At 47.3% G+C, this 19373-nt stretch overlaps 1 protein-coding gene across 14 annotated transcripts in view; it reads right to left on the reverse strand.

Annotated features, from left to right (window-relative positions):
* EP400 (E1A binding protein p400) overlaps nt 1-19373 on the reverse strand; it is a 107198-nt gene that overhangs the window by 45515 nt on the left and 42310 nt on the right. For 13 of the 14 annotated variants that reach the window (XM_070769317.1, XM_070769322.1, XM_070769313.1 and 10 more), the window contains 12 exons: nt 18953-19002; nt 18487-18544; nt 17553-17642; nt 12899-13006; nt 11747-11937; nt 11322-11499; nt 6662-6798; nt 5517-5686; nt 5040-5214; nt 4821-4957; nt 4088-4274; nt 1384-1550 (listed from right to left, as the gene is read on the reverse strand). In XM_070769317.1, coding sequence (XP_070625418.1) covers nt 1384-1550; nt 4088-4274; nt 4821-4957; nt 5040-5214; nt 5517-5686; nt 6662-6798; nt 11322-11499; nt 11747-11937; nt 12899-13006; nt 17553-17642; nt 18487-18544; nt 18953-19002 — 1648 coding nt within the window. The remainder of the gene's footprint in view (nt 1-1383; nt 1551-4087; nt 4275-4820; nt 4958-5039; nt 5215-5516; nt 5687-6661; nt 6799-11321; nt 11500-11746; nt 11938-12898; nt 13007-17552; nt 17643-18486; nt 18545-18952; nt 19003-19373) is intronic. The other variant, XM_070769311.1, reaches the window with a different exon arrangement.

Genomic DNA, 19373 nt, shown 5'->3' on the forward strand with positions numbered 1-19373 from the left:
GTTTAAATAGGGAGATTTCTAAATACAGTATTAAGAAGCAGCCGCTCATCAAGGACAGGGAGAGGGGTGCTTAATACACAAAAGTGGTACCTCTACCCCTGCAATGCTTAGGCAACATTCAGGAGTGAATGTGATGGCAGTTTTTAGGTTTCCATGAATGTGGACTAGAAAAATTATATCTAACACAAAGTCCATTAGACTACTCTTTTGATTAAGAGTCAAGCAGAGTGAAAAGTCAACGTGCACAATTAGGTAACAAGAAACAGCAGAAATGATAAAGGCACCTCATAGGTGCCAGTGGGGAAAACTTAAAGCGAGAGCCACAACACAGCTTCCCTGTCTGACTTTTTCACAAGGCAATGTGCTCTTCACGTTTCTTTTACCTAGAAACCGTAATGGCAGGAATTTTGTATTTTCAAAACCCCTGTGCAATGCAACAGGTGGAGACAGCCAGCAGAAGCAACTAAATGAGGCTGCAACAGCCCAGAGAGGACTTTGGCTTCACCGCCCAGGCTCTGTATTTAACTGAGGGCTGCAGGGCTCCTGCGAGTGCAGGCAAGGAAGCTGAGGGAAGGGCAGTCAGACCCAAGTCGTCAAGTAAGTCACATCAAGAAAAGGCAGTAAGAACAGGCTGCCAACCGCAGCGCTGGCCCGTTTCTCTCTAAATCACCAACCTGCTTTTTCCTTTGTTTCTGACTGGTGCCCAGAATTGTGCATAAATCCAACTCATGGATTTCGCCTACCTCGCCTACTTCAAGTCATTTGTGTTTTGAGTTCATCGTCTAGGGTGCCTGCTCCGTCTAGTCTCATGGCACCTGCAAGATGTCCCTTTTTACCCCGGACACTGTAGCTGGGGTGGAGCCTCTGCCAGACCTCAGGGCCCCACCCCCACCCCCACAGCACTCAGGGACCCCAATCCTGCCCCCACAGTACCCCCTCTGCCCTCCTACTCTGACAGCTGTCACTAGAGCCTGCACCAGGTTACAGGCAGTCTGACTGCCCCGTCTCTGACCACCTCCCCACGGACAGCCCTCCCAAAGCCCAGCGCTTCTCCAAAATGATGAAAAGGCTACTCTTCAGGCAGCCGAGTGGCCACATTGGCCTGTCCACACTTGCTGCTTATCCCAGAAACCAAGCACACCGGGGCATTTCGAGGAGAAGCAGGTAACCAGATTAGACGATTAGCCTTTCTCTTCACAAGCTGTAGCCCAAGTTCTCGTGTGGAACTCAAACCCAGTCATCCCAGTTCTCCCTGAGAGGCCAGGGTCTCTTTCAGCAGGAGGAAGAGGGGATGCCACCCGGACCCCACGACCCACAGCCAGCCAAGACCCAGTCAGAGGCAGCCAGTGAGCAGGAAGCACCGCTCCACATCACGCCACACACCTGCTGGGCTTCAGTCTGACGGCCGCCGGCCTGCTTGATGGCGGCGGCGCAGTGAACAGTTCCTCAAAGAGTTTCCGTGTCACCTTCTTCTTACCCAGCAGTTCTGCCTCATGGCGAGTCATTTTATTTTCTAAGCCAAGAAGATCAAAAATAGAAAGGTCCGTTTCCTAAGGAAAAAAAGAAAACAATTTTGCTACAGGTGGATTCCAAACTGGGAAGGACAGGCCCTTACTGGCCATCTTTCCAAGAGACGCCCAGCGGGACTTGGTGTGCTCGGTTCCACTTTTTGTTTTTTTTTTTTTGATGTGAACCATTTTTAGTCTTTAATGAGTTTGTTACAATATTGCTTCTGTTTTATGTTCTGGATTTTTGGCCATGAAGCATGTGAGATCTTAGCTCCTGACCAAGGATTGAACTCACAGTCCCTACATTAGAAGGTAAAATCTCGACCACTGGACCACAGTCAAGTCCCAAGTTCCCCATCAGTAATATGGGAGTGATGGCACGTGGTCATCCCGAGAGGCAGTGGGAAAGAAGAGGGCGGCACTTAGAGACAGAATAGACTCGGCAGAGGAGAGGAACGAGCCTGGGAAACGCTGGTCTAAGCAGACGGAGATGCTCGGTCTTGTCAAGGCGGGGCTGGGAAGAGACCCCAGTGTGCTGGTGTGGGTGCCCTGGGCATGTGGCATGTCTTTGTGTCCAGAGCCCTGGGGAAGCTTGCTCCATCTGTTCTTCTCTTGGGACTTTCTCACTCCCACCAGGATGGTGGGAATCAAAGAGGAGGGACAGCAGGTGTGGGCAAGGAAGTGGAGACATGAAAGCCCTCATCCCTTCACACATGGATGGGGATGGGAAACTGAGCAACTACTGTGGAAAATAGTCTGGTAACTCATCTAAAGGTTAAACATGGACTCAACACATGACCCCACAATTTTTCACCTGTCACACATGTGCCCACGAGAAGAGAGCCCCACAAGAAGGGAGCCCCACATCCATACAAAACTTGTACATGAATGTGCACTCAGTGGCTAAAGAAGTGTAAACCACCTAAGTGTCCATCAGCTTGTGGACAGATGAACATAATGTGGTCCATCCAGACAACAGAGGAAAGAGATTATGACACATGATGCAACATGGACGAACTCTGAAAACACTACGCTCAGTGAAGTAAGCCACTGACGTGAACTATTTGGACCAGATGAATCCACAGGGTCAGACGCAGGTGGGTAGTGGGGAGGGGGAGGGAGAATGGGAGTGACAGTGTGCGTGGATTTTCTTTGAGGCAACGAAATGCTCTAGCATTAGTTGTGATGCTTGCACAATTCTATGAATATACTAAAACCAACAAACTGTACATTTCAGAACAGTGAGTTTTATGGCAGTGAGTTGTCTCAACCAAGCTGTTTTGAAAATGAAAACACAATATAAAGACTTCCATTCATGAAACATTTCCCCACCCAAGCAGTATCTTCAGGTAACCTGCTTCTGACTCATCTTTATCCTCACGGCTCAGGTCTTCTCTAACTCAACAAAGGACACATCCCTAGGTTAAGAGTAGTGATCACAGTGGCAGCACGACACCCCTCACACTAACTCACCATAAACTGCTCACCAACCGGCCCCTTCTTCAGACCATCATGTACATTAACTGACTCCTCACAAGCGCCTGGTGTGCTGAGGAGACCGAGGCCAACTGAGCACCCAAAGCCGCACCCCTGACGAGGCAGAGCCGGGACCTCCACCCATAACGATCTGGCCCCAGGGTCGTATGCTAAACCTGCACAAGTCTATCCAGGCCACAGAGCTGTTCCCGTTCCTCAGTGTACGTGAGACCTGATCCCTGGTCCTGGGAGTAGAGGCAGCAAAGGGGAACTCAGGCACCAGCCTGCCAGTGGCCTGGCTGGTGGTCAGGGCAAGCTCTCAGTCTCCCGTGTGGAAGCCAGCGTAGGAATGAGGGCACAGCCCCACCCTACTGACCCGTGAGTTCAGCACACTTGTGTTGGGAATCACCTGACCTAACCCAATCTGTTCTGTTTTAAAATTTGGGGTTTTCAAAAACTTTCATTACCCCCAAATTCAAACACAGAAAGGTATACAACTATACCTTTTTTGGTTAAAAACAACCAAATTTCCCTCCTAGGGATAGTTGTGTGTGTATGGTTAGTTGCTAGCTGTATCCAACTCCTTCCAACCCCCAGGAGCTGCAGTCTGCTGGGCTTCTCTGTCCATGGGATTCTCCAGGCAAGAACACCTGAGTGGACTGTCATGTCCTCCTCCACGGGCTCTTCCCAACCCAGGGATCAAACCCAGGCTAGACTGTTTATCACTGTGCCACCTGGGAAGCCTTAGGTATAGCTACTAATATTTTAATAAAAAGACCTGGGTCCCCACCCCCAAATTACACCTATGAAAACACCCCAAGGGTCCTGCAGTTCTAAGTCCTGCTCTCCTTCACACACTCTGCTGTTGCTCACAGGGCAACAGCCAGGGAGGAAAACCCTCAAAGCATCCTTCATATCGTGGGATCGCCCCTCGGGTCCATTCCAAAGCAGGTTCTGGGTCCAGGGCAAGGCCCATCACAAACGCCCTTGATGTTGCCCAGCATCCAGCAATGCAGAACACAGGACACAAGTTAGTGGACACTGATGTCCAGAAGCTCCTGGAACAGAGCTCAATGGAGACCCCTCTGGCACCCTCTCTGTACCTTCCAGAAGTCTCTGTCAAGCGCCTTCAGGACGAGCGAGGCGGAGCGGTACTGCAGCGGCCCTGCCGTGTAGGAGGACTCCGGGAGCCGGGGTGCCACCAGCCCAGGGTGGTTGCAGATCCGCTGTAGCCTCAGGAGGATGCTCAGCACGTCCACAAAGTGCCCGCTCTTCAGCGCTTCCTGGGTCCTGCGCACATGCGGGAAGAGACAGGAGCATTGCCAGGGGTGCAAACATGTGCCAGCTGGGCTTCTCCCCGTCTGCTATCCCCACTCTATGAACGCACAACTGGTGCATCCCCTTGACCTGGTGAGTAAATCTGCCACATGCCAACCCACCTCCATGAGGTTGTGGTTCTGAGACTGGCTCACCACCCCATGAGAGAGGACGGGAGGCCAGAGAGCCAGGGTACGGGTTAGACATCGGGGCACCCTCCATGGCATGCCCCCAAAGAGCAACAGGGCAGGTGTCCCAAAGAGCCCAGGGGTCTGTCTGGGTCGGGGAAGGAATGCCCTGACTCCACACGAGTCCTCTCACACTGGCGGCATGCTGTGCTCCTCCTGGGCCGGCTATGGGCAGAGCCTCTGACAGGACCAGGGAGGAGGTAGGACTGTTGAGCCCGAGAGGAGCGTGGCCTCCAGCTCCAGGCACCCACCTCCCAAAAAGGAGCCTTCTAAAAGACCAGAGGAGGCCCTGCTCCGTGCGGGCAGAGAGGGTGGTGGGGGGCACACTCACCCAGGCTGCAGGATGACATCCTCGTACAAGGCCTTCTGTCGATTGGAGAGGCGGCACTTGAGGACATGCTCATATTTCTTCGTCAGCTGCTTCTCTACGTCTCTCTTAGTTCTCCGCAAAATGAAGGGCTGTGTCACCTGAAAAGAGAGAGCTCTCCATCGTTTCCTTTCCAAAAACAGTGTCACAGCCACGCTACGTCAGGGGCCCACAGGCGCGTACCCGGTGCAGCCGGATGACCACTTTGTGATAGTAGTCCTGGTTCTCCTCGTTGGGGGCCTTCAGGGGGAAGTGCAGGTAGGGCCTGGAGATGCCGGGGATGAGGAAGTGCACCATGGTCCACAGCTCCAGGAAGGTGTTGTGCAGGGGCGCGTCGATGAGGAGCAGGCGCTGCTGGCTGAGTACAGGCGGAGAGACGACTCAGGGTGGGCACAGAATCGCTCTCTCTGACAATACTCAAGGAGAGGAACAGTGATCCTGTGGAGCCTGCACACATGCGTGCGCACACACAAATTAAGTTAATGAACTGAATTAGGCAAGAACCTTGGGTCTCCTCAGCCCTCAAGTGCTGAGACAGAGGTGAGGGGGAGTCCTTGCAGCTGAAAGGCCATTTGGGGGTCTGCAATTCCCTACAGTTCCTCCAAGGAACCTTTACATCAGCAACACAGAGCACAGGGCACGTGGCAGGGGCAGTCAGACCTCTGCAGGGTGAACACGGCCTCCCAGTGCCTCTCGGTCATGCCCTTCACGCGCTGCATCTCATCGATGACCAGGCACTTCCAGCGCACCCGCGTGAAGGACGCGAAGCCCTTGAAGAACTGCTTGTAGGATGTGATGCAGATGTTGAAGCTGTTGGGCTCCGTCCACTCCTGCAGCACACAAGCCAGGCCTCACCACCTCCTCGGGCGCAAGCCGTCGGGAGAGGATTCACCACCCACTTACCCTGTCCCCATCACCGTCACTCCACTCTTTTTTCTTAATAATTTGCTGCCACCACATAGAAAATGGCTGTTTGTATTTTTAGGATCTTTTTTCTCTAGGAGGCTAAGGCCCTCGTGTGGACAAATTAAGAAACTGCTTTGGGGGCATTAACAATTGCTTTTGGAAAATACAATAGCACGCAGTATCCTGAAGTGGGGCTTGTCTTCATGGTATATAATCTTAGTGAGGGAAACATACATTCAGAAGCTGACAGGAAACACGAATAGCTATGTTGCAACTGACTACATTTAAGGTTTTAAAGAGCAGGAACCCGAGATCGTAAAAATAAAAAAGAAAAAGCCAAGAAGAGACACCTCAGAGAAAAACACTTTTTTAGTAACTACTACTCAACACAGTAGAGTTTAACCATAAGCCATATTTTTCTCTTCAATGAATAACTGATCTGGAACATTTACTTAGAATCTAGTACTAGAAACGACTGGGCAGAAAATAGATACAAGTCCAAATCTGTTTCAGAAGCTCTTCTGTTTGTCACAAATGCTCCTTATAAACACGTCCATGGGAATTATTTATGGATTTATAATTCAGAACCCAGGATGCATCACAATTTCTCATTTCTGCCTGTGATAACCAACAGATTTATGGTTTAAAAGGATGGTAGCCCCTCCAGAGACCACCTGAGCTCTGCGGGGGGCGGGGGGAACCCTGCAGGCCAGTTTACTAAGTATGGTCTGTTGCTTCCGGGGGCTCCAAGTCCAGACAACTACAAGGTCTGGGGTCTCGCAAATGAGTGATTTACAATAATTACACTAACAAGCATATGCTAACACTTTGAAGTTTGCTTACTATAGAAATTAAGATACTTTTCTGTTTCATTCTTTTTCACGTTTAAAATAACATACCTGTCTCTTTGCCTTGAGTTCTCTGTGGCTGCCAACATACAAGAGTGTTTTGAGCCCCGGACACCAACGCTTCAACTCGAGCTCCCACTTGAGTATGTTGCAGCTCCTCACAATGACAAGGTGAGGGCCCCAGTTGCCTACAAAGGAGACAGAAGTTTCCTGTGTAACAAAAGCCGTGTGTCCAGTCCAGGCGCCCAGCACTGTGCCTGGTGAGCAAGTGTGTGGGGGAGTCCAGGCACGACTAGAGCAGGCATCACCGGGGACGGAGGGCTGTCCTCCATCCTCCCTACAGAGCAGACAACATGCTGTGTCTCCACTCCCAGCGCCGCCACAGGGCACACTCCACAGAGGTGCTGAAAACGTAAGTGCCCAGTAAAATGACAATTTATTCAAAACCATGGCCCACTAATGTAAGGGGGGCGAAGAACCCTCATCTACACAAAACAATGCTCAGAAAGGAAGAAACCTCAGGCAGGAGCCCTGAACCCAGCACTCGGCAAGCCTCGCTACCCAGGATGGCCCTCCGTCACCCCCACACTATGGGCGCTGGTCCAACACTCATGCTTATGACGGTTGCCAACTGCTAATCAGAACACACCCAAACCATCCCAACCCATCCCAAACCACACAGTTTCAATCTCATTCTCCAGAAAAGTAAGGTTGTTTAAATTACTAGAGTAACACACACATAAATTTCAACTCCTGTGCTATAAAATAAACCTAAACCAAGTTAAAAATCAGGAACGGCAGACTTGGAAAAAATACCTGTAATGCACACATCTATAGGCATAACAGCTCATATGCAAAGCATTATACTGATCCTTAAAAAGAATTATCCAAATGGAAGAAAATATATGCACACAACGTGACTGACAAACGGTTAACATTCAAAACATATAAACAGTAACTTGAAGATATGCTCAGCGCTGCTCATCATTAGAGAAGTGCACATCAATACCACCACCTCGCTCTGGTCAGGAGGGCCATCATCTAAGAGTCCACAAGCAGGACTTCCCCAGCAGTCCACTGGTTAGGACTCCATGCTGCCAATGCAGCAGGCACAGGTTTGATCCCTGGTTGGGGAACGAAGATCCCACATGCCACACGGCATAGCCAAAGAAAAAAGTCTACAAGCAATAAAAGTTGGAGAGGGTGTAGAGAAAAGGGAACCCTCCTACATTGTTGGTGGGAATATAAATTGGTGCAACTGCTGTGGAAAACAGGTGTTCCTTGGGAGTTCCTTAAAAAGACTAAAAACAGAGCTCTACCACAAGATCTTGCAATCCCACCCCTGGGTATATATCCAGAGAAATCTCTATTAGAAAAGAGTGAAGGAAGCTAGGAAGAGAAAAACAAATATAACATGGCATAGTGTAGAATCTAAAATACTGATACAGAAAAATTTATTTGCAAAGCAGAAATAAGACACAAACGCAGAGAACAAACATATGGACACCAAGGGGAGAAGGGGGTGGGGAGGAATGAATTGTGAGGCTGGGTTTATACTATGTATAAAACAGAAATTAAGGAAAACCTACTGCAGGAAAGGGAAGTCTACTCAATATTCTGTGGTGGTCTAAACGAGAGGAAAATCCAAAGCAGGATATATGTGTGTGTGCATATATATAAAACATTCACTTCACTGCACAGTAGAAAATAACACAACACTGTATAAAGCAACTGTACTCCAATAAAAATAAAAAATATTAAATAAAAAAAGAAAGAACAGATACTGCATCCAATGTCCACAGAAGCATTATTTCAACAGTCAAGACAAGGAAGCAAAAAAAAAAAAAAAAAAAGACAAGGAAGCAATGTGAATGTCCATCAACAAATGAATGACAAAGATGATGTGGTGTGTGTGTGTGTGTGGACACACACACACACACACACACACACACACACACACACACACACACACAGTGGAATACTACTCAGCCATAAAAAAGAATGAAATAATGCCATCTGCAGCAACATGGAAGGACCCAGATATCATCAAACTGAGTGAAGTAAGTCAGAGAGAAACAAACATTATGTTATCACTTATATCTGCAACCTAGAAAGTATATATAAAAATATATGTAACCTGAAAAAAATACTAATATACATATAATACTGAATCACTTTGCTGTACACCTGAAACTAACACAATAATGTAAATCAAATATACTTCAATTAAATGAAGAAAAAAAACCAGCCAAGAGGAAAATGAACAAGCAAGTGAACTGAAATTTCAGAAAGGACAGGAATTCCCTGGCAGTACAGTGGCTAAGACTCCGTCAGTGCTGAGAGCCCAGGTTCAATCCCTAGTCAGAAAACTAAGATCTCATAAGCTATGTGGCAGTCAAGAAAGAAAAAGAGAGAGAGGAACTTCACAAAGGAAAAAAGACAAGCAGACAGTAACTCTGAAAGGCAGGACTTTACAAGTATAGAAACGCAAACCAACCCCAGTGGCCCTTTCCTCCCAGTGAAAAACAAGATTTTTTTTTTTACTAGCATTTAGCATATTGTTCCACTTCTGGAGAGGAGCAGAGTGTCCACAAATGTGTTTATGAACATGTCTGTCGACACTTGGGCGAAACAGGGCAGGACTCGCCCCAGACTGCCCTGAGGGGTCACCACTGGGGGTGGAAGCAGATGCATGTGGACAGCTGCAGCCTGTTGTTTTACTTTAAAAAGAAAAGAAGGTGGTGAGTTTATGAGCAATTTTAACTGTGTGAACTTATCAGAACCCCCTCACTCAAACTCTCTTGGAGCTACCCCACTACTCTTGAGGAAGTGGCGAACAGTTTTATGGTTACTCAATGATGCGCCCAAGGACACTGGGCCCCCTGGGGTGAGGGCAGACAGGGGAGCCACATCCAAGGTGAGCCATCCTCGGTCTGTCCTGTGCAGAAGTGGGGCAGGCAGCAGAGGTTCACCCACGCACCCTTCAGAGCCCGCGAAGACCTGCCAAGCACCTGCCTCTGCTCCAACTTGTCAAGCTTCCCAGTAGCTGGACCTTCAGTCTGCTTCCAGCACCAAGGTGCCCGAGTGACTCCTCCAACACTAGCAGTAACACAAACCTGTAAGGAGGAAGACCAAGGCCTCCACCCGGCCAGCAGATGGGCCTTCCTGGCTCTGTACCCTCCAGCCACCACACCAGCCTCAATACTGCCCGTGGACACACCAGCAACTCTTTCAGCCTCTGCACCCACCACCCCACCTCCCCAAACCCTGCGCTCAGGTGGCCACAGCATTCTCAGGCCTCTGTGCAAAGGCCTTGCGAGGCACACGTACACAACGCCAATATGCCGCATCCACATTCACTGTGCACCCCTGTGACTACGACAGTACCTGGAATGGGGCAGGCATTAGGTAAGCACCTACAGAATGAATAACTGAGTCACTTGTTTATTCAAATAATGAAATAAAATCCCCTATTTTTGGAAGTGTATGTTGCTTCCAATTTCACGCTATTATAAATATAATAAGAAACATTTTTTTCAACTAAACAAGAGAGGAAACATGGTAGCTTTTCTATCTTGAGATAATTAAAACCAATTTTAAAGTACTACACTGAACACTTTGTGGTACTGGGTCAAAAGCAAACCTATTAACACAAGAAAAAAAGGTCCCAAAGTTGATTCACTTGTATTAAATGTAAGCTTTCAAAACTAAGGGCAAGGCAGAATTATTCACCGAGGACGCTAAGGTAACTGTGTCAGAATCCAGAGGGGCCACAGAGGAAGAAACTACTCCTGGGCTGAAGGAACCTCTATCCAGCAACTCAGGATATCAACTCTTCCAGCTCAAGCGGTCCCACCCTGCCTCTAAAGCGCTGACACACAGAAGGGTCCCTGGGAGTTGACTAAGTGCTGGAACATGTATGAGCTTCTGCTGCCCTCCATCACTCCACCCCAGGTGCCAGCAGACCCTTCCTTTGGGAGAGGAAACTCACAAGCCCCCGTCCTGGTTAGAGACATGGGCACAGACTCATTTGTAGCCCTGTGGGCACGGAGGGGGGTGAACAGTGCCAAGCTGAACTTCCGTGTGAGTTCAAAGAGCCAAGGGCTGAGGAAGTGGACATTTAGGGTAAAGGGCAAAGCCTCCTGTGGGGGCAGCAGACACCCCGACCCTCTGCTGCTGTGCAGATGCTGAACCCTCACAGGGCTCCAGGCTACTCCCATGGAACCCTCCTGGGAAAGAAGCCCTGTGGGTGACAGGATCCAGCAGAGAGACAGGAAGGCAGCGCTAGTGATCTTAGCAGGAGGGCCGCTCCCCAACCAGCCCAGGGGCAGACTGCAGGGAGCGCCCAGGCGAAAGGATTCACAGCAATGAGAAGTAGCACAGAGGCCGTGCTGCCCGCTCTGCCATCCACACGAGTGGGCGGCAGAACCCTGGAAGTCACAAAGCCTTAGCCACAGCCGGCTGGATCCTATGTTACATTAGACTTAGAGAACTTGTGAGTTACTCGATGTAGTATCTATTGTGAACGAGAGTTTTGTTGGCTCCAGAGATGAGTGCTTCTAAGCCCTGTTCCCTCAAGTCCTGGATCAGAGTGTAGAGCAGAAAAAAGGAACTGAGAAAAAAGGCCTCCCCCACAACCCTCAAGCTAGATGTACCACTCACGCTTCAGTCTCAGCAAATACAAACTATTTAAACAATGATAGGCTCTTACCTTCGTTACAGGCTAGGTGAGCAAAAAAGGCAATGATCTGCACTGTTTTCCCAAGCCCAGCTTCATCTGCCAATATGCCATTGAGATTCTTGCGGTAGAGCTTGGCCAGCCAGTCCAGGCCGATCTTCTGGTAATCCCTGAGGGCGCCATACAGCAGGGCCGGGGCGTTCAACTTCACCTGTGGGGCAGACGGGCCAACACACACATCTCAGGAGAACCATTACAATTCTTTCTCCAAAGTGAAGTCAGAGCAGTCACAGGATAAGCCTACTGGAAGGCCATAAAGGTGATTCACAGATAACAGAAAAGGAAAGGTCAGTGATTGTTTTTCCCGACAACTTCTGCCGCTGGGATGAAGAGCTGGTTTAGAAGGAGGAACCTTCCCCTCACAGGGATACCATCCCTCACAAAGGGCGCAGCCTCACCGCGGTGCTGATCCGAGCGCTGCCCTTGGGCAGGATGGCTTCAGCCACAGCGGTCACTTCCGCGATGTCCCTGGTATGAGGTTTCCCGACAATCACTCTCTCTGCAGCTTTAAACTGGTCCATGATGAAGAGCGAGTCGATGAGAACCACATCCTTCCGGCTCTCCCGGTCCCCTGGGCAGTCTTCCATGTCTGTGATCAACAGGAAAATGGGATTTGTGGGATCAGAGATGCTGTGATAGTATTATGAGCCCACTTAGCATGAAAAGAAAAAGAAATAAAAAAAAGAACGAAAAGAGAAGGAAAAGAAGAAAAAAGAGAAGAGAAAAAAGGAGTCGGCAGAACCCAAATACTTCAAATAGAGAACGAAGCAGCAAGTTTGTTTTTAATCCACTTTTATACAGCTAACAATGCTCTCCAGATAAACAGGTACAAACTCTTACAGAGTCTGGAGGAGCACTCTGGAAGGCCACTGGGTGAAGCTGGAAAATGTCTGCACAGTGTTAGAGCTAGTACCACTCACAGACTCACGGCCTCTAAGGGTTCAGTAACTGCCCCTCTGCCATCAAGAAAGGAAGGATCAGAAGCATCTAAGTCTGGGCAAGGGGGCCAGCAGCCCCTCCTTAAGTCCAGCTGCAGCGAGGGGTCCAGAAGGCCCTTATATCCCCACAGAACTCTTCTTGGCTCCTCCCTCGTCCACCACCCGCCACAGGCAGCCAAGTCTACCAACCAGAACAGGTGGGGTGAAAACAAGAAGTAGACTCTATGGGGCATAGTCTGTGAACCTGCTTGGAACAGTCAATAAAAGTCAGGTAAAGCCCTTAAAATGGGTGTGCTAAATTAAACAAGCATAGTGCAGCCTGGATAAACATGATAACATCTAGGTGACATACAATCTAGAGAAGACTGTTTCTACACTGTTCACAACTTGATCAAACGTTCTGATAACTATCCCAAGTTGACCAATAAAAATAAAAAGCACAGAATTTAATAACACTATCAATGTAAACTTTATATTAAATATATTTCAACTTTTTCTTTCATCAGACTGAAGTAAAGGTAATTCTTAAACTCTATTTTAAGTGTCCTTCTTCTGTTTGGTATTTTGGCTTTTGTTTTCAAAGCTGAATTCTTCAAAGATGTCAAGACAGACCTTCTTCTTCACTTGTCTCCTCACTGTCAGGCTTAGGTTGGGGCCACTGGAAATTTGGCAGAAAGGCACCTTCATACAACTTCATCAAATCGATCAACGGTAATTCAGCTGGAAAGGATTGCAGCAAGAAAGATTATTTTACACAAACAGTGTCAGCTGGGAAGAAAGGCCCTTTGGGAGAAGGGCCCTTTCACACACAGTTGACCTTGAACACCTCAGGGGTTGGGGTGCTAACTCTGCAGAGGAAAATATGAGTATAACTTCCAGCCCTCCTTGTAAGAGGTTTCTTCACACCTGACCAACCATGGATCGCGGAGCATTGTAGTCTTTACTATTTACTACTGGAAAAAAAAAATCCACGTGTAAGTGGATCCACGCAATTCATACCTGTTGTTCAAGGCTCAACTGTATACTCCTTTCCCTGGCTTTAAAATAATTCCTTAGGAAAAGTGTGTATTTTCTAAAAGCACATTTATTTTAAAAAAGCTAATAATGATTGCCCATTACTGATACAAAGTATAAGACATTTTCTTTATAAAGTAAGGTAAGAATCTTTGAAATGAGAAACTCAACTTTCGTTCATAAAAGAATACTCCTAAAATAACCCAAATACAACCTAATAAATGTACATAAAACTTATAGATTAATAAATGAAAACATAAAAATATTACTAATGGAAATAATTGGTGGAGATGACACATAAAAATACAAAACATCAAATAAAAGTCACGAGTAAAAAATGTTCAAAAAGGATGATTAAAGATTATTAGCCTTTTTGTATAAAGAGCTCACCCTAATTGATCAAATAACGCAGCAAACTAAAGCCCCGGCCACAGTGGGCAAGGGATATGGAGCTGTCACACACAAAAAATAAAGGGCTCATGAAGTATTTAACTGAGCCTCTCCAGAAACCAGTGCACGATTGGTCCTCCATCACACCAGCAACCATCTTAAAAACTGTAATGCTGGACCAATATACGGAGTCAAATACTCTCAACACTGCAGGTGGTGGTATAAACAGGCTTATTTCTCTGGTAACCAGTATGAAAAGCTGAAGGGCTTTAAATGTCGTGCCCTCTAATGTCATTATTTCCCAATTCCATGGGTCTGTCTGGGGAAGTAACTGGAAACCAGGACTTCAGGTTCATGTTCAAACACAGTTCCACATGGTGTTACGATAAAACAAGGCAAAGAACACTGTGAGCTAGGTATCTGTGACACAGAAGCTTTTCTGAATATTTATTGTATGTCAATAAAATTGGTAGTCAAAATAAGAAATGCCACAGAGAAGTACCCCAAAAGAGCAGTAGGAAAGGCACTATCTGTTTAAGACTTAATATTCTAGTGACAGATTTGCTCACAATTTAAACTATTCATCACATGGGGCTGACAGGTAGATATGTGATAAAGCCAAGCAGAAGAAATTATGGAAGAGAGGTGGTAGGTACATGGGTGTTCATAATAAGGTTCTTTACTTCTCTGGTTTGTCTGAATGTTTTCGTAACGAAATACAAGGAAATGTGCATATACATCATATGATGGCTATCAAAGTAGGAACAAAAAAGGAGAAACAACTGAAAAACTACTTCATCAATTAGATAATTTAGTAAGGTGTCTTGGAACAAACTTAATTCATGGAATCAACAGCTTTCACACATAAAAACTAGCCTGAAGACATAATGGAAGAAAAAAATCCTACTCAGAAAGTATTTCTATACTTCTTTAGATAGAAAGTATTTTAAATACTTAGAATTAAAGTTTTAAAAAATTCACGTCTACATAAAGAAAGTGCTGAAAGTTTTGTGAAGGGCGTGAGAGGAGACTCAACCAGGAAGAGGCACCCTGTGGATGGATGAAGACACGCCCCCAGTGACACCATTCATGGCACTCACAGGCTGGTCAGCTTCCCCCAGTGGTCAGGGCTAACCAGGGTGACCACCAGATGGCTTGAAATGACAGTGAGTAGCTTATAAGGCTCCACTGTAGGAGATACAGACGCTCATGGACCACCTCCTCTGGGGAGACCAGCCTCCATTCCACCCTGTTCTGGGGACGCTAGAACAAACCCCCAGAGAAGTCCCAATGTGAGGGGACTGGGGCTCACCTGCCAACAGCCAGCCAGCTAGTTGTGGGTGGCCGGAGGGGCAGGGCACAGACCGGAAACTGGGCCTGCTGATGGCTGCATCCCCGCAGGACCCAAGCCAGAAGCACCCAGCTGCGCTGCTCCCAATTCCTGCACTACAGGAAGTGGTGGAAGAGCTAAAACTCCAAGTTAACACAGACTCTACCAAGTCAGGGATGCACACAAGAATGAGAAAGAATGAGAAAGGCCTACAAGAACATAAGATAAGGTGAAGCTCAAAGACTAAGAGGTGAAACAGAACACTGAATTTGAACCAGTCATGACCAACCACCACAAGTTACTGTCTTTCCAGGTGAAAATGCCCCTCTCAAGTCAAGAACAAGTCAAAGGCCAGGGAATTCCCTGGTGGCCCAGTGGTCAGGACTCCACGCTTTCATTGCTGAGGGCCAGGGTTCAACCTCCAGTCAGGAAACCAAGATCCCACAAGTTGTCCAGTACAGCCAAAGACAACAAAGACAAGCCAAAGGTGTCCACCATCAACCCTTTTGTTGCTACACATTTTTGCAAGAATGGTAATAAAAGGATCAAGATTATAAAGAAAGAACGTTATTCTCTGGGGATGAAGAGGTTGTATACATACAAGCAACATGAGAATTCAGCAGTGTTGCTGGATTTAAGATCAACAAATAAAAATCAACTTCATTTCTTTACACCAGCAAAAAAATTAAAATGTAACCTTAAAAATACACCATTTTTTACAGCTTTAAAAAATATATTGCACCTAGAACTAAATCTAACAAAAATATACAACCAGAAAATATTAGTGGAAGCTATTTAAAGAGATCTATGTAAATGGAGAGACTATTTTGATCACAGTTTTAAAAAGCTCTTCATAGAGACATGGTTCTCACCAAACACCCACTAACTCAACTACATTTACACCAAAATCCCTAATTGGTTCTCTGAAACTTGATAAGTTGATTCTGAAATAAGCCCCAAATAGTCAAGGCTCTCCTCAAAGAAGAATGAGGCAGAAGGCCTGACCTAGCTAGACCTCAAGAATTATTATAGGGCTTCCCTGGTGGCACAGTGAATAAAAATCTGCCTGCCAAGGCAGGGGGCATGGGCCAGGAAGATTCCAGATGCTGCAGAGCAACTAAGCCCCTGGGCCACAACTACTGAACCTGAGCGCTAGAGCCCCTGCTCCGCAACAAGAGTGGCCGTTGCAGTGAGAAGCCTGCACACCACAAAGGGCAGCCCTTGCTCGCTGCAACTTGAGAGAAGTCTGTGCGGTGATGAAGATGCAGCGCAAATAAAAATAATAAAAAAGTAATTTTAAAAAATAGTATTATATAAAAAAAGAATTACTATAAAGCAAGAACAATCAACAGAGTGTAGTATTGGTATAAACCGACCGATAAAACAATAAAGGTCCCAAAAAAAGCTGTGCATATCAGGAAACCTAATATCTGAGTTGACACCGGGCATCACTGGGGAAGGATGGCTGTTTCAGATGGCACTGAGACAATCTGTAATCCATTGGCGGAGGCGGGGAGAAACACTGCACTCTTATTTCACACTAGAGACAAAATCAACTTGTGGTGAATGAAAAGACATCAGTATGAGGGCAAAAAAATTTTAGACAATACGGAAAGACATCCTTTTGATCTTGAGATTAAAAAAAGTTTTTTTAATCAACACTGACAAACTCAAATGCACTAAGATTAAGAACACTGATTTCTCAAAAGGCATCACAAAGAGAATGAAGACCCACCCCAAACCAACTGGAAAACGGTCACTACGACAAACATCACTGACAAGGAAATGTGCCCAGAACTGGTGAAGAACACCCACCGTGAGTACAGGAAAGAAAATGCAAAACCAAGCTGGTAAGGATAGCGGTAAGAAGACACTGCACTTCGTGGGTAATGCTCCCCCCACCACAGGATGACAAGAACAGGTGCTCCTGAGACGTGGGGCCTGAGACAACCGCTCTAACTCTGACGGGGCACCACCTCATGTGTGCATACCTCACAAGCCGACCCCGCTACTCCAAGCAGACGCTCCCACACGTGCACACAGGAAACACTCGAATGATGCACACAGCACCGTCTATCAGGACAAATGCAAGGGAACCACCAACACCCCACCAACAGTACAACCTACAACCCGCGACACAGGCACACACCCAACACTTCAGCAGTGAGAATTAATGAACTTATAGCAACACAGGACCACAGGGGACAAAAATCGGCAACAGAACTGAGAAAAGCAAGCGGATGAGCCTCCAGAGTGGTTCTGTTTATACAAAGTTTCAACATACAAGCAAAGCTGTAGGTAGTTTAGGATTTACGTGCCTGGAAGGGGTAAAATGGAGCCAAAGAAATGATAAAGGCAAGTTTCAGGCTGGCAGTCACCCCTGGGAAAGGTTACCCCGTACTCTATCCAACCCTGGGCAGTGTGGTTGGCTACAATGAACGCAATATATTTGGGCTTTTACACCTTACTCTTAAACGTTTATAATGGCTTAAATGCTCAATAGAGCACTTTCAGTAAGCTGCTCAGGCCTACCTTCTTTGGCTAGATTAGACAGCTCTGTTTGGTGATCCACGACCCCTTCATTCGCTTCTTCCTCTTCAATCGTCTCCTCCTCATCTTCCACTGAAATGTCATCACCAAATGTCAGAGAGAGAGACTCCACGTCAGCTTCTCTTCAGCTATTCATGAAACACTACAAGGCTCCAGAACTGTTTCACACAGCTATTACAGAAGTTAAAACTAAGTCCTAATTTCTCAGGTTGAATCTGGAAATGACAGTATATATTAAGTGAGCAAAAAACCAGGGACCATGCTTTATACTTTCTCTTCCTTTTCAGGGTGTGAAATAAAGCTTGGTTTTTCATCACATGACAGACCTTATTCAGGCCAAAATAGGAAGCGACGTGGAACTTCTTGTCCACCTGCAGAGCCCACTACAGAAAAATCCATGAGCGCTTTACATGGCGTCACTGCAAATTCACCATCGCCATTTTGGAGGCTCCAGCTGAAAATTCCTGGAGCTCAGCTCCTATCCTGCACCCCTGCCCCGGAATCCTGGCAGAGAAAAGGCCACCAGCACCCAAGCGGAACTCCACCCACCCTCGGGCCACTGCTCCATCTGAACTGAGCCCTCACGACAGCAGGCCTTTCTTCCCGCTAACTCCTCAACACTAACCACCTCTCCTCCCTACAAACAAAAAGCATGCATCTGTGGTCATGCACACACGTGCACACACACACACACACCATCCAACACACTCTCTCCTTCACAGTCCAGCTCTTCACTTCTTCACTGCAAAATCCCCACCATCCACCAAGGCATCTGGCCCCCAAGAGCACAAGCCACTGAACCACTGACTCTTCCAGGCAGGGCCATACTCGACACCCTGGTGGCACTGAGCGAGCTCTCTAGCTGCGCTGTCAGAGAGCCCTCCCGACAGCCAAGAGCACCAGGAGGGGGACAGACCTTCATCATCAGTTAAAGACGTACTCGCTTTTCTTTTTCTTCCAGATATTCCCGAATCCTGAAATGCAGAACAAAAATCGTTAAGCGTGCAATCTGAAAACACAGAATGAGAAACCAAAGCAGAGATGTCTATTCAACATGCACTTAGAAGAGGTGGGAGAGGCCATGACAGGCGTGTCCACATCAGACACGGGAAAGGTGCAGAGGAGGCAGAGGAGGAGGGAGACTAAAGCCACACCTGCTGTGTTCAGCGTGTCTCCCCAAACCACCAAAGTAACACCCAGATGAGCCTAAAGCTATGAGGAACTCGCTTTATGCCCAGGGGAGACTGATTTCATAACGCAAGAGAACATTACTCATGTCTACGAGTTTCTCCAGACACAAGTAACTCTACTTTGTCAGGCACTGTATTTCACTCACACCACTTCCATCCTCTCACGCAGTGACATGACAGTCCCAAACTTACCAGAAAGTTTTCCGGTAGTACATCAAGTCCCTTAGGTCTCAACTCTTTTCCTAAAGAGACAGGTAACATGATTTGTTTTCACTAGGGCTGTGAAGGAGGTGACGTTCCTCACACAACCAAGGGCATCTCTGCTGCGCCCCCTCCACGAGAGGAGAGGGCAGCAAGGGCGAGGCCCGCCTCCCCTCCAGGAACACAGGGCGGCACAGTGCCAGCCCCACCTCCACACACGCTCTCAGCTTTCAGCACCGATGCTTCTGCAGAAACCCAGTCTCCCATCTGGCAAAGTTTCTATTTCATGATTTGTATGATCTTAGAGATCCATGCCTTTCAGCAGGGACCACCTCTTTACCTCAGTTTCCTCATCAATAAAAGAGAGAAACTATCCCCTCCCCCAGTGAAAGCTACCCCCTGGGTGGCCAGT

This window comes from Bos indicus, chromosome 17 (genome assembly GCF_029378745.1).
Source record: "Bos indicus isolate NIAB-ARS_2022 breed Sahiwal x Tharparkar chromosome 17, NIAB-ARS_B.indTharparkar_mat_pri_1.0, whole genome shotgun sequence".
Taxonomy (NCBI): Eukaryota; Metazoa; Chordata; class Mammalia; order Artiodactyla; family Bovidae; genus Bos; species Bos indicus.